This window comes from Diabrotica virgifera, chromosome 8, assembly GCF_917563875.1.
Source record: "Diabrotica virgifera virgifera chromosome 8, PGI_DIABVI_V3a".
Taxonomy (NCBI): domain Eukaryota; kingdom Metazoa; phylum Arthropoda; class Insecta; order Coleoptera; family Chrysomelidae; genus Diabrotica; species Diabrotica virgifera.
The window spans coordinates 123,898,899-123,924,244 of NC_065450.1; the positions used below are offsets into that span (position 1 = coordinate 123,898,899).

The 25,346-nt window shown below is 33.4% G+C and overlaps 1 protein-coding gene across 3 annotated transcripts in view; it reads right to left on the reverse strand.

The window, feature by feature from the left end:
• Nucleotides 1–25,346, reverse strand: part of LOC126889827 (uncharacterized) — a 787,508-nt gene that overhangs the window by 57,050 nt on the left and 705,112 nt on the right. For all 3 annotated transcript variants that reach the window (XM_050658511.1, XM_050658513.1, XM_050658512.1), the window contains 2 exons: nt 17,475–17,736; nt 3,360–3,628 (listed from right to left, as the gene is read on the reverse strand). In XM_050658511.1, the coding sequence (XP_050514468.1) occupies nt 3,360–3,628; nt 17,475–17,736 (531 nt within the window). The remainder of the gene's footprint in view (nt 1–3,359; nt 3,629–17,474; nt 17,737–25,346) is intronic.

A 25,346-nucleotide genomic window follows, 5' to 3' on the forward strand; every position in this document is an offset into this window, starting at 1 on the left:
GTCGGGTGTTGTTGTCAAAATACAAAATAATACTAAATAAACAAAAAAGTTGTTGCTTAGTAAAAAATTCTTCTAATAATTTATTTAAATTTATTCTTCTAATAATTATTAATAATAATTATTCTTCTAACAATTTATCGATATAAATGAGTTAGATTAAATAAATTATTAGAAGAATTTTTTACTAAGCAACAACATTTTTGTTTATTTAGTATTATTTTTTATTTTGACAACGACACCCGACTTGGGCGTCGAAACGTTAATAAATTCATTGTTTTGGTAAAATTGTGGCTTATTTCCCATCGAAAATACTTAATTATAAAAATGCCACAAGGAAATAGCTTCAGAACAACATGCCAATAGGTAGGAGGGAGGCTGTTTGTTATTTAATTTAAGCAAAAAGAAATGTTTATTTGTGGAATAAACCTTTTTTTTTCTATTTTCTGACAGCAGTACAATGTATTTTGAGTTAAATAAATTACATACATTCTTCTTTTTGCGCCAATTAATTTAATTCAAAAATTATTTTGTGGCAACCCTGTATAAATAATGATATTAATGTTTATATTACTGAATAGAGAATTGAACAACCTTTCAAATGACCTGCAACACGACACCTATTCCCATTAAAAAAATTATCGTTACGTCATCACGCTCAGCTGGATGATGTCACTAGTATGAAATATATGCCAAAAAATTGTAAAAAATAAAAATAGACCTATTTCGGGATTTTGCTCCAAAATCGTCCATTTTAGAGAAAATGAATTTATTCCATAATTTAGCCCCTCTGTATAATCTACTTTAAAAAATCTTTCATGTCATCATTTTATTTAATTATTGATAAATAATTACTTCCCTAAAATTTTAATTGAAAATTGCAGATTTTTTGGATTTGAGAAAACTCGGATTTTCTGAGTACAATTTTTGTTGAAGGAAATCGAAAAAAAAAATAACTTTGTGCAGAACTAAATTACGGTGAGTTTTTATTTGAGTGTTTTTGGCTTAAAGGAAAAATCTTAGAAGTTGCAGAGCACTAATAGAAAAAAAAAAGAAGAGTTAGGAGGGCTAATTTGTTTATAAATAAAATAACACACTTTCTGCGGACTTGTCATACCCCATATTACTAATATATGCAATCTTAAGATTAGATTTTAGCAATAAAATAGCTGGTAAATAACTTTTCCCAAAAATGGCATTTTTTCGATAATTTTCCCAGACTATCAACAAATGTTGCGTAGCCAATAAAATCAATAAACCAGAGCGCCAACCCAAATTCTGAGCAGTGTCAAAATGATAACGTTAATATCCCCAGTTGTAACTAGCATCGAAATGAATAAGAATCGCTATAAATTGCGACCATCATGGCGGCCTCGAAATTCTATAGCGACCTCGAAATGAATTAGAATCAGGCCCCAGGTTGTTCCAAACGGAGACAGAAGTGATTTTTTTTTTATAAAAGAGGGCTTGCCTGTTACAATTACACAATTTACGATATACATAATAAACAAGGATATTGCTTTTTATGGCACAAAGAGTAGCTCATAGGGACATTAAAAAAATAGGTGGTTGTTCGCTAAAATATTTTTGAAATATTCTATTACAAAATGGCCAATACGGTTTATAAATTTTCTATTTGACAAAATACACGTCCACTTCTCTCTATATTTTCTATGTATTTGGGTGTTCCTTACAACACTTCGTTTATGTATCTATATTAAACAATATTATAACAGCTACCTGATATATGACTTTCCACAGAATATAAAGGGTGCTTTAAAAGTAAAAAAACTAAATTTAAGATCAATGTTCAAACTAAAAAGGATATACACCAGGTCTAAAGGCATGCAAAGAGAGGGCAAAAATACTCATTATTACAACTTATTATGCAAGGCAAAATCCGAGGAAAGCGAAATGTGGGAAGACGAAGAACATCCTGGCTTAAGAACTTACGGGAATGGTTCGAATGCAGTAGTGTAGAGATATTTAGAGCGGCAGTCAACAGGGTCCGCATTGCCATGATGATTTCCAACCTTCGATAGAAGATGGAACTTAAAGAAGAAGAAAGGCATGCAGAAAATGTATCACACTCATTATGAGTCCCATTCTACCTCATTCCAAAGGTATTACCTTCATGATAACTTTTCGACGGTATGAAAAATATTTTGGTTTAATATATTCGTGGAACGATGAGGAACTATGTCAAAAGGTGTCAGTATAAAAATAATTGTATTTTTGACACTGAATAACAAACAAAACATGTAAAGTTAGTGAGAACACGAGAACTCTTTGTCAACGTTATGTACATACAGAAAGAGAAAATAAAGGCTAGTTTAAGCACAGTTTAATCAAAGAAATACTCCATCCATCGGATGGAGTATTCTTCGGTTTAATGTTGAGTTTAAGAAACCTCAACAAAGAAATAAAACAGGTGCAAAGCTGATAAACAATACTACTATCACAACATGTATATGCAAAGAAATTGAAAGCCACAATCAAAACAACTAGCCAAGAGATCTATTTAGGAAAATACTCAGAGACTCTATACTCTACAAAAAAACTATGTCTGTTTTATTTGTTGAAAAATAATGCAAAATGTAATTGTAAACAAAAACAAATGATCAGGTTGACAAATGACGGTATCATGTCATTTTCCAATAATTCACTTTTGTGATTGGTTGAAATTTTCAACAACAATCCGGCAACACTGTTCGCAGTTTCTCTCATCCTTTTCTACTCCCTCTGTTCAAGAATACAGCTTTTTAAAATCGAGAAATTATGAAGGAGTAGAACAGTGAGTTAGCATAGTGGGGAGTAAAATTTTCTCTCGATTCAAGAATAAGCGCACTGTTGAGCTGCCACCCTCCCCCCTCCCACTTGCAGAAATTAAAAAAACAAAATAGCGCTGATTTACGAGCTATTTATGAGCTTTCACATACCGTAAATTAGTTTGAGCTCGTTACACTAGGCCGGAATTTAATATTTTAATGGTGAGGGGGGTTGGCGGGGCGAGGAGCCCGAGTCATTTATATTATTTTTAAACAAAATTAAAGGAAGATAGAAGTTTTAATTTTATACAAATCTTTATATAAGGTTTTTGTGTAAAATTTCCTGAATATTTCATGTCAATTTTTTTCCAAAGTTTATATTTTCGTAGGTATTTAAAAAACAACTAATTCCGCAATTCATTTGTTTAATAAAAAAAACTCTATTGACTCCTCTATTACTACTATACCCATTTTGTCTACCGATATGTTTCATTTGATTATATTTATAGTTGTAAATATATCAACCGATAATATTACAGTCGTTTCCAATTTAATGGACAGTCAATAAGACATATTAAAAGTATACGTAATTACCTGATGAATATGGAGGACTTGAAGACATATCAGATTGTGATCCATATGGTGGTAATAATTCATCTTCCTCTTTAAGGCCACTGGAAGCTCTTGATTCAGTCTGTGGGCTAACGGGCGTTCGATTTAATAGAATACCTTTACCCGTTGGTAGGCTCTCTCTTCTATAAATTGGTCTTGGCAGTGTATGTTCCATATTAACTGGCACAGAATGTCTTCTTACTTCTAATGATTCCAACGTTGGAACAGTAAGTGATTGTCTTCCAATATCCCTAAAAATAAAAGAATTTGTAAACTAATATAGAACTTCTAAAAATATTTTTCTTCAGTTCTTCAGTAAGTATATTCGCCTTTCGTTATACCAACGAATATAGACGCTAATACAGTTATGCAGTGCTAACCAAAAGTCCCCTCCCCCTCGTATCTTTTGAACGGTTACACTTATAATAGTGAAATTTGGAAGGAGGAAATAAACGGACGTACGATTTTCAAATAGTCATAACAGGTCACCGTTATTAGACTTTATTACGGTTGCCTTGACCGACGGTGGTGGCGAGACTTATATTTTTGACTTTACGTCACAAGAGTACCTACACATTCCCATATTTTTAAATGATTTTCGATCATTGAATGTGTGTTATTGTGTATATATGTATGTGTATTATTTGTGTTATTATGAAATAATAAGACAAATAGTACACATTTTATCTTATACCGGGTGATGAATCGTAAAAAGGGCCATAGGAAACTCAATGTAAAATTTTAAATTGTTGAATTCCTGCTTCCCTAATTATTTTACATCAAAAGTCATGACAGAATACTTGTAGAGAATTAAAATCAAAAGTTAAAATTGTTTTACGATTTAAATGTACCTATTCCAAAATTTTGAAAAATATGATACATTTACCACAATAGGTATGCGTGTAAAAGTTAGGCCACACGTTACTATTTAACTGACAGTGCTCACACCATTTGACTGAATAAAAAATACTTTCTCCGCAACTGATAATCTATGTGGTGAGACCGCTCCCGTCTGAAAAAGATTTCTGATTCGGTTTCTTTGTGGATTCCTATTCAAAAATGTCCCCTTTAAACAAATCTGAAGGGTGCCTGGCGGAATTTTTGGGCAGAAATTGTTTAAACAATTTTTTTAAACAGATACAAAAGATCATGTTTTTTGCTCTGGAACATATATTTTTAGATTTTTTGGGTCAATCTAAACAAGAAAGATATCTTGTAATTTTTTTTAGAAATTGATAGTTTTGGAGTTATAGGCGATTTAAAATCTGAAAAATGCGAAAATACGTATTTTCGAGGCTTAAAAACTCATATTTAAATTAGTATTTTTGAGGTTGCCAGATACTTAGATTGAAGACTAAACATTCAGCTTCAAGATTCTGAAGAGTTATCGCGTCTAACTTAAATTTATACCGTTGTTTTTTAATTGTTAAATATGCGTGTTGATCCGATTGTTTTGCCGGTGCGGCGCGCTCCATTTCAAAAATCTCCTATTTTTACCCGAAAAATATTTTTTCTAGATTCTTTGGGACATTCTAAATAAAATAAGTTTCTTGACATTTTTCTCAAAAGTTAATAGTTTTTAAGTTATAAGCGATTGAAAATCCGAAAAATGACAAAAAACGCATTTTCGGATTTTAAATCGCTTATAACTTTAAAACTATTAACTTTCGAGAAAAATGTCAAGAAACTTATTTTATTTAGAATGTCCCAAAGAATCTAGAAAAAATATTTTTTGGAGGAAAATAGGAGATTTTTAAAACGGAGCGCGCCGCACCGGCAAGAAAATCGGATAAACACGCATATTTAACAATTAAAAAACAACGGTATAAATTAAAGTTAGACGCGATCACTCTTCAAAATCTGAAAGCTGAATATTTAGTCTTCAATTTAAGTATCTGGCAAGCTCAAAATACTAATTTGAATATGAGTTTTTAAGTCTCGAAAATGCGTATTTTCGCACTTTTCAGATTTTAAATCGCCTATAACTCGAAAACTATCAATTTTTGAGAAAATTTACCAAATACCTTTCTTGTTTAGAATCACCGACAAAACTCAAAAATATGTTCCGGAGCAAAAAAACGTGATCTTTTGTTTTTGTTTAAAAAAATTGTTTAAACAATTTCTGCCCAAAAATTCCGCCCGGTACCCTTGAGATTTGTTTAAAGGGGACATTTTTGAATAGGAATCCACAAAGAAACCGAATCAGAAATTTTTCCAGACGGGAGCGGTCGCACCACATGGACTATGAGGGTATCTTATCAACTGATTTGTTTTTAAACAATAGATGATAAAATAAAAATATTGACAGTTCAAAAATGTGAACATTATTGCATTGTGTGTGGCCTAAGTTTGGGCTGAAAACTAAAATGTATTATATTTTTACAAAATTTTGGAATATGTTTAATTACGTAGACCAATTTTAACAGTTGTTTTCAATACAGATTTCAATCCTCTACAAATAGTTTCTAATGTCTTTTGATGTAAAATAATTAGGGAAGCTGGAATTCAACAGTTTAGAATTTTACATTGAATTAATGCAAAATTTTGACGCATGTCAAAATTCAAATTTTGACGCATGTCAAAATTCTCAATGTGTTTTAATTGTATTCATTTTTTTCGAATCCTGAGAAAACTAATAAATATTAAAAAAAAATTTAAACTCAGAATGAAAGACTACATTATTACCGAGGGCCGAAAGTCCCTGAAAACTTCTATAATGTTTATTTTAATAAGTTACAGGGCTGAAAATAATAGAGAAGTGTGATATTTAATTTCAAATATTTCATTCAATAGAAACTGCTTGTTTATTCTAAGGGGCTTTCCGCCCTCGGTAATAATGTAATCTTTCATCTTGCGTTTAAATTTTTCTAAAATACTTGGTTTTCTCGGGATTCGAAAAAAATCATATTACGATTCAAATGACAGTACACTCTCGTGACGTAATCGCGCCGTTAATATTCATTGGTTAGTCGATCTAGGCAACCGTAGTAATGTCTAAGAACCGTGATAACAGGTGACGTAATAATGACAGATGACGTTACAGAGCCACTTTGACGGATAATTTTAAATAAGACTTTATGGCAAGTGGTATCCATAGATATAATAACAACTAGATTAGGCCAGCTCCGAAAAATAGCGTAACGCGGAGCAGTTCGGGTCGGTGGTCTATCTGTCTCTCTCTACCGGCGCGCGGTGCTTAGATTTCTCTCTCTAGCATATGATGGCCGCCGCCTCTGTATCTGTGTCGTTCCATTACTCCCACCTCTTGGTAGATACGCTCACACTCGCACGACCGACAAAGATAGCTAAACCACCGTATTTGATATTGGCGTTACACCCCGATACATTGAGTGGCATATCCCTAGCCTGGTCTATCGTTAACATGTCTCTGGTGGTACCTTGCAAGGTATTAAAAATGCCTATTCAATCATACTAATTTTGTTTGGATTTAAGTTGATTCTGATAAATACATTTAGTCCAGGAACCGAAGCTTTTCATCTCGCAATTTTTACAGAATGGATCGATTTGCTTGAAAGTTTGAGAATGAGTAGTGGGTAGTCCAAGGATCAAAATCTATAAATATGATGCTGAAAGGCGCTTTTACCATGGGGGTGGTTGTCACCCCATCTCGGGGTGGAAATTTTTTATTATACATTGACCGCAAAACTTGATAAAAGCATTCATTCCAAGCAGAAAATCTTATATACATTTTTTTGATAAAATTAATAGTTTTCGATTTAATCGCTATCGAATGTGTTAGTTTTATATCGAAAAAATCATTGTTTTTATATATATCCTCATTTACTAGTCACTCAATTTTTACCATAGAAAAATTTTTTTAACGCCAAGTTCTTGGGAATTAAATAACCTACAATTTCTTATTTAAATATTTTTTAGTATATCTGATCCTAATCTTTCTATTCTGAAGAAAATGGCATCTTTTACCAAACTACAAAAATTCGTTATTCGCTTTTAACTCCAGTTTTTTAAAAACTGATCATTCTAAGCCAGTCAAACTTCTAGAATCTATTACTAATACACAAATAAAGAAGACTGAATAAGGCCAATGAATAAAAACACCGCTAACTTACATTATTATGCTTCTAATTTGATTTCTCCTTTTTTTTTTTCAAAAAATATATTGATTTTTTAACCGTAACTTTTTTTATTTTTTATCTTAGAAAGTTTATTAAAAAAGAATTTTATAGGCGCTTACAAGGTCTATAAGGCTATTAATATTAAATCCTTTTTAAATCCTCAGTCGCAAAAATTGGTGCCTTTGAAAGGGTTGGTAAAGGTAGTTTTTGCATGTTATTACAAGTTTTAATTGTCAATAGCTCACTCAATTTTTGCCGTAGAAAAAATGGTTGCAAACCAAGTTCTTAGTAATTAAATAAGCTACAATTTTATATTTAAACATTTTTTCGTATCTCTGATGCTAATCTTTCTATTCTGAAGAAATGAGCATTTTCTACCAAACTACAAAAATTCGTTATTCGCTTTTAACTCCATTTTCTTAAAACTAATCATTATAAGCCGGTCAAACGTCTAAAACCTATTAATAATACATAAATAAAGAAGACCAAATAAGCTCAATGACTAATATTAATTAGGGTGGTGATTAGGGGGATGCTTCCGATCACTTTTTCACTGAAAAAAATAGAGACTGACATTCTTTTCATTATAAAGTACTTAATTTTTGAGCTAAAGACTTTTTTTTATTTGTGGAGATAGATATTTGTAAATACTTTAAATTAGATTAAACAAGTTATCCTCGAAAAATGCATAGTTTTCCCGTCTTTTGAAATTGAAACTACAATTTTTAGCATTTGACGAAGAAGAGCTAACATAAAATAAAGTATAGTTCAATTACTATTGGTCTTAAAGAAAATAAAAAAACGGTTTTGTTTATTTTTTGAAAAGGTACATTTTTGTTAAGCAAAGTTGTTTTGATAAAACGAAAACTTTTTGAGTTATTAGCAGAAAACTGATTAAAAACATTATTTTTTCGATTTAAAATTAACACTTTCGATAGCGAATAAGTCGGAAATTATTAATTTTATCAAAAAAATGTATAAAACGTTTTTTGTTTAGAATGAATGTTTTTACCAACTTTTGTTGTCAAAATATAATAAAAAATTTCCACCCACGAAGTGGGGTGGCAACCACCCCCATGGTAAAAGCGCCCTTCGGCATCATATAGATTTTGATTCTTAGACTATCCACTACTTATTCCCAAATTTTCAAGCAAATCTATCCATTCTGTAAAAATTGCGAGGTTTTGTCCTATTTTAAGCTTCATACTTGGACTAATTAAATAAATACTAAAATTGTCGTTTCGCATTTAATTAATGAAGATTCAAACATAGATATAATAATACATAGATTAGGCAAGGTACGAAAAATAGCGTAACGCGGAGCAGTTCATCGGTGATCTATCTATCTCTCTCTACCGGCGCTCAGCTTTCTCTCTCTAGCATATGATGGCCGCTGCCGCTGTACTCTGTGATGATAAAATCACCTCCAGCGTTCCATTTCCCCCACCTCTTGGTAGATTAGCTCACACTCGTACGACAGGGAAAGATAGCTAAACCACTGTACTTGATATTGGCGTTACACCCCGATGCATTGAGCGGCTTATACCTAGCCTGGTCTATGGTTAATACATCTATGGATTCGAACGTCCGCCAATGGTTATTTGTCAAAAAAACTTGACGTTGACGTAAAAATACCTTTTTAAAAATTAAAAAACGTCAACTTTTTTGACAAATAATCATAAGCCGATGTTTGAATATTTATTTTTATTTTATTTAGCTTAATGCCTCGACAACTAATGGCCATTGTCATGGTACAGTGATTTTCGAAATCAGATAGCGCAATGTGTAGTGTGTGTGTTGAGTAAATGTCTTGTTACTTAGTAAAGCCAACTTCATTGTCTTTACAAAGATACGCTAATTGTATCCGAAGGTCTGTGCCTTGGCGTAAGGTCTTATTTAAAATTATCGGCCAAAGTGGCTCTGTATCGTCATCCGCCACTATTACGTCACCTGGTATGACTGAGACTACGTACGTTTATTTCCTTCCTCCAAATTTCACTATTATAAGTATAACCGTTCGAAATACAGCAGGGGAGGGAACTTTTGGCTAGTACTGTATATGTCTAGTATACTGAGTCACAAATAACTGAACTTGTCTAGATAATTTCCTCAGTAAACCAAAAACCGGAGACTTAGTACGATGCTGTTCTGGACTAAGTCAACATTCATTTAAAAAGCATTATATACGAAATTGGTCGGTTTTTCTTGCCCAATAACCTCGTATATCTAGTGGAACAGTTGTGAATTATTGTCGTTAAGTGCAAAATTCTTCTTCTTTTTATGTAGACATAACTCTGTCTGTTTTTTAAATGTGCCTCCAGCAAGTTGTCGTTCCACCGTTTTCGTGGTCTTCCCACTGATCTTCCTATTGGGAAACCGTCTTTCGCCGTCTTTTCTACTCTGTTGTCATTCGGCTTATGTGGTCGTTCCATTCTACTATTATGTTTCTTACTCAGTTCTTAATAGTCTCTACCTTAGATCTCCGTCGTATATCTGTACGTCTAACACTGTCCAATAGTGTCTTACCATCAATTTTTCAAAAGGTTTTCATCTCTGCTGTTTCTGACATTCTATTTGTCATTATTTTTGTTCTCTCTATCTAAGGTTGTGTTTCTGCAGCGTGCCATTATTGGTATCATAACTGTTTGTAAATTTATATCGATTATTTATATTGTTTCATTCATGCAACCTGCGGCTGTTTGCGCTCTATTTACTTGCTCTTCCACTTTTGTTTCGACCTTTCCGTAGCTAGATAGTGTGGGGCCTAGATATATATAAACTCCATTACTTGTTCGGTTATCTGACTCTGCAGCTCTAATTTACTTCGTAGTAGATTTGCTGTTATAACCAGGCATTTTGTTTTTTGAGGGGAAATTAACATGTTAAATTTTCTGGTGGCTATATTAAATTGGTACGGCATACGTTGTAAATCATATCGCACTAATAATACAATAGTGTCGTAACTCAAAATGTTTCGAATTTGACATGAACACTATTTTCGGACGTAAAATTCAATTCCCTACAAGTCAATAAAACCGTCGTTTTAATAGTGCAAAAAATGAATAAGAGATGGCGCCATAAGACGTTATTCATGACTGACCGACTGTCGTTATCGCCCTCATAATATTGCGCCATTTTTAGTTGCGGCCAACAGTGATCGGGAACGTACGTGTTGCTTTGCTCATCATTTTGAATTTCCACGTTATTGCTGAATCAGGTATGTAATTTGCATATCTATATTTTGCGTTATTGCATTCTTGTTGATTTGAACCTAACCATAACATTGCTGTTTTTCTACTTATTACACTATTACTGATTTACACAAGCACGTTTTAAAATAGTATTTTTACTAACGACACTATTATTGGTTCAGTTCATTATTTTTGACATACACTTTTTGATACACTATTGTCGAATCATAACTTTAAACCATTTTGTTGTTGTTTGTGAAACATTTATTAATCATTATCTATTTTTCAATCAACGTATAGGAATAACTCATTTAAAATGTGCTTATTATTAAAAAGTTATTAAAAAGCTTACTAAATACTAAATATTTTATAAATTTAGAGTTACCACACTCTTCGTGACATTCTTGTTCATTTCGTCAATTACCTATGTTAATAACTACTTAATTCATTTTTAAGGGGGCGATTCATAGCAACAAGTGATCGTGGGCGATTACTTGTTGCTATGGCAACAAATGTTGAGGATGGCGAGCATGAAAACTCTTCACCGTCGTTATTCCCACTGGTGAGTACAAATAATGAAACAGGTGCCCAGATAGAGAACAGTGACGTTACGGAAGTACAACCAGCACCTATACTTTCACCATTTACAAGTCATCAAAGTACTTCAAGAAATTGACGTAAACAATGACCTTTAGTACAAAGGATGACCTGTTGTGTAAAGGAAAACCTATAGTTTGTTTCGATGCCAAACAGTAAAACCACCACGTAGCTCTTCCTCAAGAAGCTCTTCTTCAAGAAGCTCTTCTTCGAGTAGCTCTTCTACTAGTAGCTCTTGGAAAATGCAGAAAACATGGCAAATTATGCAGGAAACATGGCAAACAACATACTGTGGAACCGGAGATCTATGAAGGTGTCAACAATTTTATAAACGCTATACCACGCGTCGAATTACATTACCTCAGAGCTCAGACGTCACGGGAATATATCCAGTGTGACAAGTCTTTAGCTGATTTATATCGAGACTACAAAGATAAATGTAAAGAAGAAAACCTCAGATCATTTACGTCTGCAACTACTTTTAACCGCATTTTTACTAAATATTTAACATCTCCTTCCATACACCAAAAAAGATCAATGTGATCTTTGTGAAAATTTCAAAAATGCTGATGAGGATGGAAAAAACAGTATTATTGTGACGTACGAAAACCACTTGAAAGAAAAAGAACTGTCCAGAAACGAGAAAGAAAAAGACAAAAATGCTAACATAGATTCAACAATATTCGCCGTATATGACTTGCAAGCTGTGCTACCAGTACCAAGAGGCCAAGTGTCATTAGAGAAGTAGAATTAACTGTTTTAATTTTACAATGAGCGACAAAGAGTCCGCAAAATTTCCCAAAAACTGACGTAAACCGCAGAAAAAAATTAGTAAATCAAATTGTAGTAACACAAAATATTTCATAAATAATGTCATAACTAAAAATAATATTTCGAACATTTTGCTTAGAACAATACCGTTTTAATTCAAAATTCTTAAATAACTTCACTGACAGTATTTTTAATTAAATAAGAGTACAAAGAATCTTCCTTTAATATTAATTAGAAACACATTATGTATTCATTTTTTGTTTACCTGCAATAGGAAGTGTGTAATGAGTTTTTCGTTGATTCTGAAAAATCATCTTTTTTGGGTTACGACACTATTGCATTATTAGTGCGATATTTACTTTGAGAAATTAGTATTGTCTGCATAGCAGATTATTTTAAGTTGTTCTCCCATTTGGTATTCTTTTTAGTGCTTACTTTTTTTTATTATTTTATCCATGATCAGGTTGAACAATAGAGGACTCATAGAATCCTCCTATCTTATCCCATTGCCAGCTTCAATTGAGTTAGTTAGTTCTTGTTCTACTTTTACTTTTATTGTGTTGTTCTGGTAGATATCTATTGCGTACAATCAATGGATAACGTCCTTTAATGTGACCCTGTCAAATGCTTTCTTAAGGTCCAAGAAACATGGATATGCCGGTTTGTTGAATTATGCATGATCTTCCCGACCTAAAACCTTGTTGTTCTTCTGTTAATATTATAATTCCAATCAGTTTGTTTGTTATCACTTTGGTAGTTAATTTTAATGTTGTCCGATTTGTCTAACGCTTTGAATAGAGGTATCAGGATACTTGATCTGCATTCTTGTGGTATTCTGTTTTGTTCTATTTTTTTTAGTTTTAATAGTTGTTTGGCCAGATCTCTGTACTTTAGGAGTTCATTCGATATTCTGTCGTCTGCTGACGATTACCTATTTTTAATTTCCGCAATGCTTGCCTAACCTCTCCCTCCTTCATGTTTATTTCTTCGTTTGTCATTTCAAGTGTTGGTAGTTCATTATCGTCACGTTTAGCAAATAGAGATCGAAAGTAATCTGCCCATGTTTCCTTCTTAATGTGTTTCGTTTTTATTAGTTGGTTTATCTCTTTTCTTTGTCCTCTGATCATTCTCCCTATTTCTTTTTGTGTTCTATAGAAGTAGTGTTCCATCTGTTTTGAGAAGAGTTGCGAGTGTTCTCTTTTTATTTGTCTAACTAAGGTATTCGTTCTTGATTCGTTTAACGTGGTTGTATGCATGTTGTGTTTGCTTTGTTCTGTATTGTAAAAAGGCTTTCTTCTTTACTTCATGTCATCTTCTGACGTATGTTATCTCGACGTATATCATTCTTACGCATTTCAGATGCAACTTCTTCTAATTTATAAAGATGAAAATGACATACGTCGAAACGCGTCCTGAATTTTTTTTAAATAAATTTAGTTTTACAATTGACTATTTATTGATTGATTTACTAGTAACAGAAATGGACTACTAGAGAAGGGCAGCAGGCAGATCAAGAAGAGATCCAATACCAAATGAGAGAATACGAGAAATGATGGGAGTCACACATACACTAATTGATGGCATAAAAACAAAACAAGTAATATGGTACGGACATGTACAGAGGATGCCAGATGACAGGATGAACGAGAAATCCCTCCAGGCCTATGGTTAAACAGAGAAGAATGACGCTTAGGAGTTGGAAGGAGTCGGAGAACGCTGTAAGCTGATAGTAGTAGTTTTACAATTTGTGGTTTTACTTAGAGATTAACAATCGTTAACAAGATTTTGGTGCCAAAACAAATAGACATTTTTTTGTGAGGATGTCGCTTCCATTTTGTTAATCCTTTTGCCATCTCCGTTAGTGGAGATTGGAGATATTAACGTGTATGAATCATGACATTTATCAATTTAAAATTTTATAATACCTATAGTATTGGGACCGTGCAAGTTCGGCAAAGCGACCCCTATTTCTACGCTCTGTACTATTATTCGCACTTTTAATTATATTGGCCAATTATATTAGTCCTGGTTACTGGATAATTGTCAAGGCCATAGTCCAAAAGAAATAATAAGAAGAAAAAATAAGATTCAGGTTATGTTATGAAAACATCAACAATTGTATGTAGTAAATAAAATTAGTTATTAAAATGCAGTACTGCAAGCAAAATACAATTAATTAAATTTACCTTTATATAATAATTGCATATCATATCAATATTGTGGAGCAATATATAATTTTTCTGCTTCATTGACAGAAGGTATGAAATATACGTCAATTTGACAATTTCAATTGACAATATGAATTATTTAAGATAGTTGCAATATTTCTCCGCGACTCGCGCAGGGTCGTTTCTCGTTTCCCTTTCCAAGTACTTGCACACCGCGAATAGAACATCTCGTAGAACAAAATGAATGACCAGTAGAAAAATGGCCAGTAGTATTAGAGAGACTGCTATTGAAATACTTGGGAAAACGTCAGGAAAAAAAGTTTGAGGATAAAGAGACTTGGTGGTGGTCAAACGAAGTGCAAGGAAAAATAAAAGAGAAGAGAAAATTATATAAAAAGTGGCAAGAAACCAGATCCGACACAGATCATCAAAACTATATGGTGGCGAAAAAGAAGCGAAAGTAGCAGTAGCAAAAGCCAAAGCAGAAGCGTATTCAAACCTATACGATCAACTTGATACCAGGGAAGGTGAAACGAAGATATATAAAATAGCCAAACAGAGAGCAAAGAAAGCAAAAGATTTTATTCAGATTAGATGTATCCGAGATGAAAATAATAAAATACTAGTTCACGAAAGGGATGTCAAAAAGAGATGGAGAAAGTACTTTGACAGCTTATTAAATGAAGAATTTGACAGACAGCCTGTAGAGTCAACGGAGACAGTAGCAGCAATGGTCACCAAAATAACAAACGAGGAAGTGGCTCAAGCGCTTCAAAAAATAAAGAAAGGAAAAGCGGTAGGACCAGATGATATTCCTGGGGAAGTATGGAGAGCATTGGGAGAGACAGGAACAAGGTAGCTAGCAGGTCTATTTAATAGAATTATGGAAGTTGGACAAATGCCAGACGAATGGAGAAGCAGTATACTGGTACCTGTTTACAAAAACAAGGGAGATATATAACAATGTACAAACTACAAGGCTATAAAACTGCTTAGCCACACCATGAAAATATGGGAAAGAGTAATTGATAGACGGATACGTGAAGAGACCGAAATATCCGAGAATTTTTTTTATGTAATTATGGTTATTTACAACCTACATCATTAAAAGAGTATTAAGTAAATTTGTTCCATGTTTTTGGGCATGAAGAAGAGACTTCCAATGATGTCTCATCTTATTCTATTTATGTTTAAGTTTTAAAATAGGTCCTGAGGCCAGGTTCGATCTAGTCTCCTTGTGGCAGGGCCATTATGGAATAATTCCCTTACTAACTCATTGTCATGGTGAATGGTACGCTCGTTTTGTGATTCAGATGCTCGATGGATTTCTTCTCTGATGAAAGGTATATTTAAGTCTTCGTGAAGTGTTTGATTAGTTACATACCATGGTGCATTCACTATTGATCTTAGAACTTTAGACTGAAATCTTTGGATGATATTGAGTGATGTTGACTTTGCACAGCCCCAGAGGTGTAGTCCGTAGTACCAAATAGGTTTGAGTATTGCTTTGTACAGAAGAATTTTGTTTTGGATGTTGAGTTTTGATCTGCGTCCAAGGAGCCAATACATTTGTCGAAATTTCAAGTCTACTTGTCTTCTTTTGGTCTGTATATGTTTTTTCCAAGTAAGACGTTGGTCAAGATGGAGGCCAAGGTATTTAGCGTCTGTTACTGTTGGTATTCGTAAATTTTCCATTTTTACAGGTGGGCATGTGTTGTGACGGTTTGTAAACGTTATTTGAGATGATTTTGTTTTATTTACTTTTGTTCGTCATTTTGTGTACCACTCACTGAGTATGTCCAGATGGTGTTGCAGGTCTTGTGAGGCTTGTATGTGATCTTCATTTACAGCGAGTATTGCTACGTCATCAGCAAAGGAAGCGATCGTAGTATTATGAGACTCTGGTATATCGGCTGTGTAGAGTGAGAAAAGCAGCGGCCCGAGAACACTACCTTGCGGAACTCCGGAGTTAATAGGACAGAGGCTGGATTGTTGGTCTTTGAATTTTACTGAGAAATATCTATTTAATAAGTAATATCCGAGAATCAATTTGGATTTATGTAGGACAGATCAACAACAGATGCCATTTTCATTATAATGCAGTTGATGGAAAAATACAGGAGTAAAGAAACAAACGCTCATATGGTATTCATTGATCTTGAGAAAGCATCTGATAGAGTTCCTCGAGAGATTCTGTGGCGGGCACTGAATAAAAAAGGAGTCCCTGGTGAATATGTAAAGATTGTGAGGGATATGTATGAGGGAGTAACGACTAGTGTTAGGACAGGTGTGGGAGAGACTGATAAATTTCATGTGAAAGTAGGATTGCACCAAGGCTCTGTGCTTAGTCCGTATTTATTCTCATTAGTTTTGGACCAGATAACAGCGAAACTACAGGGTAACATTCCATGGTGCTTAATGTATGCTGATGATGTCGTGTTAGTAGGAAATAGTGAAAGAGACTTAGAAGAAAAACTGGAACAGTGGAGGCAAGCTCTGGAGGGAAAAGGTTTAAAACTTAGTAAGACAAAAACAGAGTATTTGGAATGTTCATTTAAAGATGGAGTTACTACAAATAAAATGGTATCTTTGGATGGTGAACTGATCGTAAAAACCAATAGTTTTAAGTACCTGGGATCGGTATTACAGAGTAATGGAGAAATAGATGGAGATGCATGCAGTAAAATTAGGGCTGGATGGATGAAGTGGAAAGAAGCGAGTGGTGTGTTGTGTGACAGAAAAGTTCCAATGAAGCTGAAGGGAAAATTCTATAAAACAGCCATAAGACCGGCTATGATGTACGGAACTGAATGTTGGGCAGTGAAGAAGAAAGAAGAACAACGAATGCATGTGGCGGAAATGAGAATGCTTAGATGGATGATTGGGGTGACAAAGAAGGATAAAATTAGAAATGAGTATATTAGGGGAAGTCTAGGTGTGGCACCAATTGATGGCAAAATGAGAGAGCATAGGTTAAGATGGTTTGGTCATGTTCAACGTCGAGACGTTAATCACCCAATACGAAGAATAGCTGTAGTGCAGATTCCTGGAAGGAGTAGGAGAGGAAGACCAAAGAAGACCTGGGTGGAGACGATAAGGCAGGACATGTTGGTAAAACGGATTGACATTGATATGACCCAAGATAGAATTGTGTGGAGAAATGCAATTAGGGAAGCCGACCCCGCATAGGGATAAGGCAAACAGGATGATGATCTCGTAGAACAAAATGAAAATAATATTTAAGGCATATTTAGATGAATTTAAAATTATTACCTTGGCGCATGTGATGCATATTCTTGTGTACATCGACTTGTTGAGGATTTTGTTGTCAGTAGTTCTTCTTCGTCATCACTGGCAATTTCAGGTTCGGCGTCTGACAATTCCGTTTGTGTTTCTTCCGCTTGTTCGGCTTTTTCTTGTGCTTCCCAACGTTTTCGGTTAGTATCTAGAATGTTCATCATGTGCGTTGAAAGATTACTGCTCATAAATCTATGCCATTCAGCAAAGAGTGGTGTAACTACATTCTTAAAAAAACCTAAAACAAAAACCCTTTAAAATAAGTGCCTATACAGGGTGATTGATTAGTGTGATAAAGCTCAGTAGATCCGCTATAGTAATAGATAGCAATAAAAGTTAATAACAAAAGTTGTAGCCCGCTTTACATAAGCTTCATATTACAAAGTTAGTTATGTCCCATAGTTACAAAATGTTACAGGGTGTTCGATAACATAGTGGCAGACCAAACTTATGGTTTTTTAAATGGAACACCACATATTTTATTTTATATTTGAAATCTTCTTAACTTCCCCATCACAAAAATATAAAAGTTTGTTATGTTATACAGGGTATTTACAAAGTTATAACCCAACTTTTTATGAAAATCGTAACAAGTTCAGCTCCTTGTATAAATAAAAATAAGCACAATAGCAATGGTGTATTGGTGCCATATTCTCTTTGATTGTCCAAAGTTTTAAGAATGGTTGATATTGCTAATTTTCTTTATATCGAATACAGGGTGAGTCAAAACGCAAGTACATTCTTCTCTCAGAAATTTTAAATGGAACACCTATATTTTATATCACTATCGAAAATTACCATTACCGTACTTTAATTTTTATATAATATTCTCTATGTCCAAATTTGTTAGATTTCGAGATATTTTCATTTTTCAGGGCAAATTATTAGTTAGGTGTCTAACCTAGTAATAAAGTTATACCTATTAACTGAACCGTTTTTATGAAACGTATCTTCATCTCCAAATAGTACATTATCAGTAGTAATTGCACAAGAGCTCTAAAATTCTATATTAATTTTAGAGATCGAGTGCAATTTGTTGCGATTATTCATGAATAAAACTGTTCAAAACCAAAATTTTATTGTAATTTATTTATGTAAGTACAAATTAGCACTGTTAAACACACAGTTGATATAAAATATTTTACGGTTGAAAGTCATCACTTTTATAACTTTTAAAACATTAATTGTCATTAATGTCACTGAATGTATTTTTTCGTAGCAACGAAGGGCATCTGACGTAATATACTTGACGACGGGATATTATCAAAGGTAATACCACGAGTCCTCTAAATTTTATCGATAAATTTTTTTGTTTTCACGAAAACTTCTTTATTTGGTAAAATTACGAAAACAAACCGAATGATAAAATCACGAATCCGAAGGACGAGTGATTTTATCCATTTCGGTTTGTTTGAGTGATTTTACCCTAAATAAAGAAGTTTAAGTATGAAAACGAAAAAATTTATCAAGCAAAATTTAGAGGACGAGTGGTATTTGAAAAGATTATTTTGTGAACCAATATGTATTATTAGTAAATACGGGCATCTGTGAAATATTTTTAAGACAACTAGGATCAATGTCTTAAGTAGGTTATAGATAAATTATTTTATGATTTAAAAATGAACCAATTTATTTATTATATTGTTAATACATAAAAAACTGTTTAAATCGAAAATGAACAATTATTAAAAACACAATTTTTATAACTAATATAAGATTTTCCAATGTCGTTCGTAATTAAGGTATGTACATACGTATTATGTGAAATTTAGGGTACCTTAAGTTTTATCAGGGAAGAGACTGTTTTATCAAGGAAGAGGCTGTTTTATCAGTATTACACTCAATGATTGGCTAGAACGACGCGTGGTGATTGGCTGAAAAAGCAAAAACGTCAGAATTTGACAGGTGAAAAAAATAATCAAAAATTATCACCTTAATTTGCATTTCTGTAGCTTTCTATTGGTCAGAATCTCCTATGAATGAAATAAGCAGTAGTTATTGCACAAGAGCTCTAAAATTCTATATTAATTTTAGAGATCAAGTGCAATTTGTTGCGATTATTTCATGAATAAAACTGTTCAAAACCAAAATTTTATTGTAATTTATTTATGTAAGTACAAATTAGTAAAATTAAACAAACAGTTGTTATAAATATTAATTTGACGGTTGAAAGTCATCACTTTTATAATTTTTAAAACATTAATTGTCATTAATGTCACTGAATGTATTTTTTCGTAGCAACGAAGGGCATCTGACGTAATATATTTGACGACGGGAAATTATCAAAAATTATCGATTTAATTTAGATTTCTGTAGCTTTCTATTGGTCAGAATCTCCTATGAAGGAAATAATCGAAGAAATCAATCTCGAAGCTTTTAAAATAATATTCTCTTTTCAGAATCTTCCTGAATTAATTCTTGGTATAATTGAATGCGGTAAAGCTGCATTCTGTTTTTGCAAGAATTCTTTGCACAGAGTAGTAAATTAGTTCGTTTGCTTTGGAAATATCTGGTATACTTGTATGTTGATTTTCAGTAACGGCCAGCGAGACAGTTATTTCGTTTTCCCCTGTTACACACAACAAACCTTTATATTTTTGTGACGGGGAAGTTAAGAGGATTTCGAATATAAAATAAAATACAGTGTGTTCCATTTAAAAAAACATAAGTTTAGTCTGCCACTATGTTATCGAACACCCTGTAACATTCTAGCTAATTTTGTAATGTGAAGCTCAAGGTCGACTACAATTTTTGTTATTAAGTTTTATTGCTGTTTATTACTATACCGGATCTACTAAGCTTTATCACACTAATCAATCACCCTGTATGGTAAGATAAGATAGTATTTATTCGATAATACTTTAAACATTCATATAATAAGTTAAACTGTTTTTAATTAAAAGATCGTTTACCAAACTTTTTTGTCATATATCGGATGAATAAAACATGTTACTGAAAAGTTTTGAGTTTTTTTATCTTTTGTCAGTATTGTGAAACTCAGATATTGATCAATTAGGTGCGTACTCTTACCCCCTTTACTCTACATAGATCAGACAATAGAAGTTAAAAAAGGTAATGCAGTAATACAAAGCTATGTTTGTCAACAGTAAAATCAACTCAACATATTTCAAGAATTTGATTACAACAAGCGAAAAATTCAATCAGAACTTTTAAATAATTATGTAGAGACAACAAAAAAGTAAGAAAATGAAAAATATTTTTCTTCTGAAGGAGCAAATTAATATTACAGCGAAATATGTTAAGTTGGCGACATTGTATGGAAATTAAGATAGTGTTGTGTTTTTAATGTTTTTTACAATTTTCAGTACCGCTTACGGACCTTAAGAAGGCATTTGTCAGGGTTAATTTAAAGGACTTTATCCATTTATTGTACGCCAGAGAGGAATAATTAAAACGACCGAAAACATCTACCAGAATAACACAAAAGTAAAAGTAAAAGTAAAAGAAGAACTAACTGACCCAATTGAATCTGGCAATGGACTAAGACATGGGGATTCTCTGAGTCCTCTATTATTCAACCTGATCATAGATGGAATGTTAAAAAAAGTACGAACTAACAAAGGATGCCAACTGGGAGAAAAACAACTTAAAATAATCTGCTATGCAGACATGCAATAAGTACCTACTACTTAATCTTTCAAAGTGAAGATGATTTACAACGTATGCTGAACCAATTTAATATATCTGCCAGAAAATTTAACATATTAATTTCCCCAAAAAAGACAAAATAGATGGTTATAAGAGCAAATCTACTAAGACGTAAATTAGAGCTGGAGGGTCAGATAATAGAACAAGTGATGGTGATCGAGTCTAAATATCTAGGTATCACACTATCTAGCCCCCACTATGAGGCCCCTGCCTCGGGCCCGCATTTTAATGGGGCCCGAAAACATCACTAAAAGAAAATTTTTATTGAATATTGAACAAAATAAATTTTCAAAATTATTTCATTTTACGAACAGGAAATGATAAATGATAACAAATTAGGCTAGAGTGATATTCATAAACCATAAGTCCATAAACCATTCTTAAACCATAAACCATCACAAAACTGCAATAAGAGTAGGTATAATAGATTGCCTTGTCGGCACCAATAACAATAAGCAAAATTTATACACTACTCCGAAGGAATAACAAGAGGTAGGATTAAAAAGAGCTATCGTCACGTATTGTCATATTTATTTAAAATGCACTTTTAAATTTAATATTTAGTTTGATGTTTAAGGCCGTTTTATGCAAAGATAAGGTATTGCTTGCTTGTATGTATTAGTTTTCAGTAATGTGCTTTTTAAATTAGTTCAACTAATAGTCGTTTTATTAAATTTCTTTAAACACTTATTTTTCTTATCTAAGTAATCGTTTCGTTATTATCATGAGTTACAATCATTTAAGTGACAGTGAAAAACGAAAAAAGCAAAAATTAAGAGAACAGAAACGGCAGGCACAAAAAGATGCAATATTACCTTATTTTACACCTCAAAACAGTGCGCAAAAAGGAAGTTCGACCTCCCATTATGTTCTTCTTCTTCTTGTTCTATGGCACTAGAAATTGAGCCTTGGCCTCCTTTATTTTTTGCCTCCACACTTTTTTATCTGTGGCTGCTCTTATCCATACACGTACTTCTAAAAATGCTTGTGCATCGCTGGTTACTGTGTCTTCCCAGTACTTTCTAGGCTTTCCAATCTGTCTCTTTCCCTGCATCCTAGCGTTCATTGCTTTTTTTGGTAGCCTATCCTCTCCCATTCTTATCACATGTCCAGCCCATCGTAATCTTTGTATTCTAATGAAGTCTGACAGGGGTGTTTCCTTATAAAGTTGATAAAGCTCGTTGTTCTATCGAATTGTGAAGATTCTGTTTTCCCTCACAGGTCCTAGTATTCTCCTCAGTACTTTCCTTTCGAATGTGTCGAGTTTGTTTTTGGATGTTTCTTTCAGGACCCATACTTCACTGCCATAGCATGTATTAGTCGAATTAAGGTTTTATAGATTCTCATCTTTGTATTTCGGTAGACACTTTTAGATCGAAATATATTGGAGAGGACTAAATAAGCTCTGTTTGCCTGCGGTATTATTTTCCGTATTTCTCCATCTTCTGATCTGTCGGCGTATATTTCTACTCCCAGGTATGTAAAGTTTCCAACCGTTCCAATGTCATCTTCAGATATAATGTTTTGTGGGATTATATTTTTTCTTGTCGTCTGTATCATTATTTTTGTTTTTTTTTCTCTATGTTAATTTTCAGATCTAGCCTTTTCGTTTGCTTTTTTAACTCTGCATATGTTTCCTGTGCTCCTGTTTATGTTCAATATTAGTATCATCGGCATAAGAGGCCAGTTGAACGGTTCTGTTGGTCAGGAGGTTTCCTCGTCAGTTTGCATTTGCCTAACCGCATTCTCCAGTGCCAGGTTAAACAATGGTGGGGCCAGCCCATCTCCTTGCTTCAATCCCTGCGAGACTTTGAAAAAGTCTGTCCGGTGGTTTTGGTTTTGTACTCGTACACATGCCTGAGTTTCATACATTGTGGCTTTAATGAGTCTAATTAGCTTGTGTGGTATTGCCAATTCAGCTAATATATAATATGAAAAGCTTATTTCAGAAAGGGACCCAAGTCAGTCTTTTGTTATTTTTTGTTAAGATTGGATTCATTCACTATGATGGTAGACATATAGTTTATTGTAGCAAGTAACTAGGTTAAATATATTATAAAAATAGACAAATCGTATGGCGTACTTTTCGTTTACTACAGAAAAGCAGTTTATATCCAGACATATACATATCTCGAAAGTTAGTTAACATGACTCGAGTCCCTTTCTGAATTAAGCTGTTCATATAGTATAGTCTGTTCCTTTTGACTGAGTCGTATGCCTGTTTGAAGTCTACAAACATGTTGTGAACATGAATGCCGTGTCCCATGATTTGCTCAAGACCTGCTTGACTGTAAATATTTGATCCATTGTCGATCTTACCCGTCTGCAGCCCGTCTGATACTCTCCAATTAATATTTATTGGTTGTATAATATTTAGTGGTTGGAGCCACTGGTTTATAATATACTTACGTGAGGACTTTATAATAATATGCTGTACATAGTAGAGAAATTACACGGTAGTTTTTTGCACTTTAACCAATTCAACAATGTTAAATATAAATTTTATTTATTGTTAATAAAAATTTAAATTTCTGGTGCAACTATATTTCTATTAAATAATTAATACATTTAAAAAATTATTATTCTTCTTCTTGCAGTACCGTCTCCTATCGGAGGTTGGCTACCATCACAGCAATCTTAACTTTGTTGGCTGCAGCTCTGAACAACTGTATTGAACTGCACCCATACCACTCTCTTAAATTTCGCAACCAGGAAATCCTCCTACGTCCCACATTTCTCTTTCCCGAGATTTTTCCTTGGATGATGAGTCTTAGCAGAGAGTACTTTTCCCCTCTCATTATGTGACCTAGATATTCCAGTTTTTTCGTTTGTATGGTTTTTATGACTTCGCATTCCTTCCCCATCTTCAGCAGAACATCTTGATTTGTTACTCTTTCTGTCCATGGTATTTTCCACATTCTCCTGTAACACCACATCTCGAATGCCTCAATGTGTTTGATGTTTATCTTTTTAAGTGTCCAAGCTTCCATGCCGTACAGCAGAACGGAGAAAACATAGCACCTCAACATTCTTGTTCTTAAGTTTATATTTATGTCCCGGCTGCATAGGAACTTTTTCATTTTGACAAACGATTGTCTCGCTATCTCTATTCGCCTCTTGATTTCTCTTGTCTGGTCATTAGTATCAGTGAAGAAAACCCCTAAATATTTGTAGGACGTAACTCTTTCAACTGGCTGATTATTTATGGTTAAATTCACATTGGTGTATAGTTTCTTCGTTACAATCATGAATTTAGTCTTTTTGATGTTCAGTTTTAGACCATATTTATTGGTATGAGTGTTTATGTTTTCCATCAAATACTGTAAATTTGCTAGGTTATCTGTTACTATTAGCGTGTCATCAGCGTATCGTATATTGTTAATTAGCTCTCCTTTAATGTTCATACCAATATTTTGCTCTAGGAGTGCTTCCTGACATATTGTTTCGCTATATATATATTGAATAGTAGTGGAGAAAGCACACAACCCTGACGCACACCTCGACGAATCTCAATTTCTTCGGTTAACTCAATATCAACCTTGATTTTTGCTGTTTGTCCCCAATACAACCTGGATATAATATTAATGTCGCAACTATCGATGTTTTTGCTTCTTAGGATTTCATACAGCTTTTGGTGTCTGACTTTATCGAAGGCCTTCTAAAAATCTATAAAACCTACGTAGAGGTCTTGGTTTACATCCAAACATCTTTGCATTAACACACTCAGACCAAACAAAGCTTCCCGTGTTCCCAGTCCACTTCTGAATCCAAACTGTAAGGCGCTTATGTCCTCTTCTAGTTTATTAAATATTCTTTTGTGAATTATTTTTAAAAATACTTTTAGTGTGTGGCTCATCAATACTATATTTCTGTGGTCTGAACACTCTCTGGCGTTATTCGTCTTCGGGATTGTAACAAAAGTAGAGGAGAGCCATTTCTTTGGTATGATGCCTGTTCTATAAATTGTGTTAAAGAGGTTCACCATTATTTCAAGTGTGTCGTCATCTATAAGTTTCAAGATTTCTACAGGAATTTCATCTATTATCAATTTCATCTATTTCATCAAATTATTATTATTACTATTAAATTTTTATTAGGGGCCCGAAAATTATGTAGTGCCTCGGGCCTGATTTGAAGTAAAATAGGCTCTGCTATTTAGCTACGGAAAGCTCGAAACAT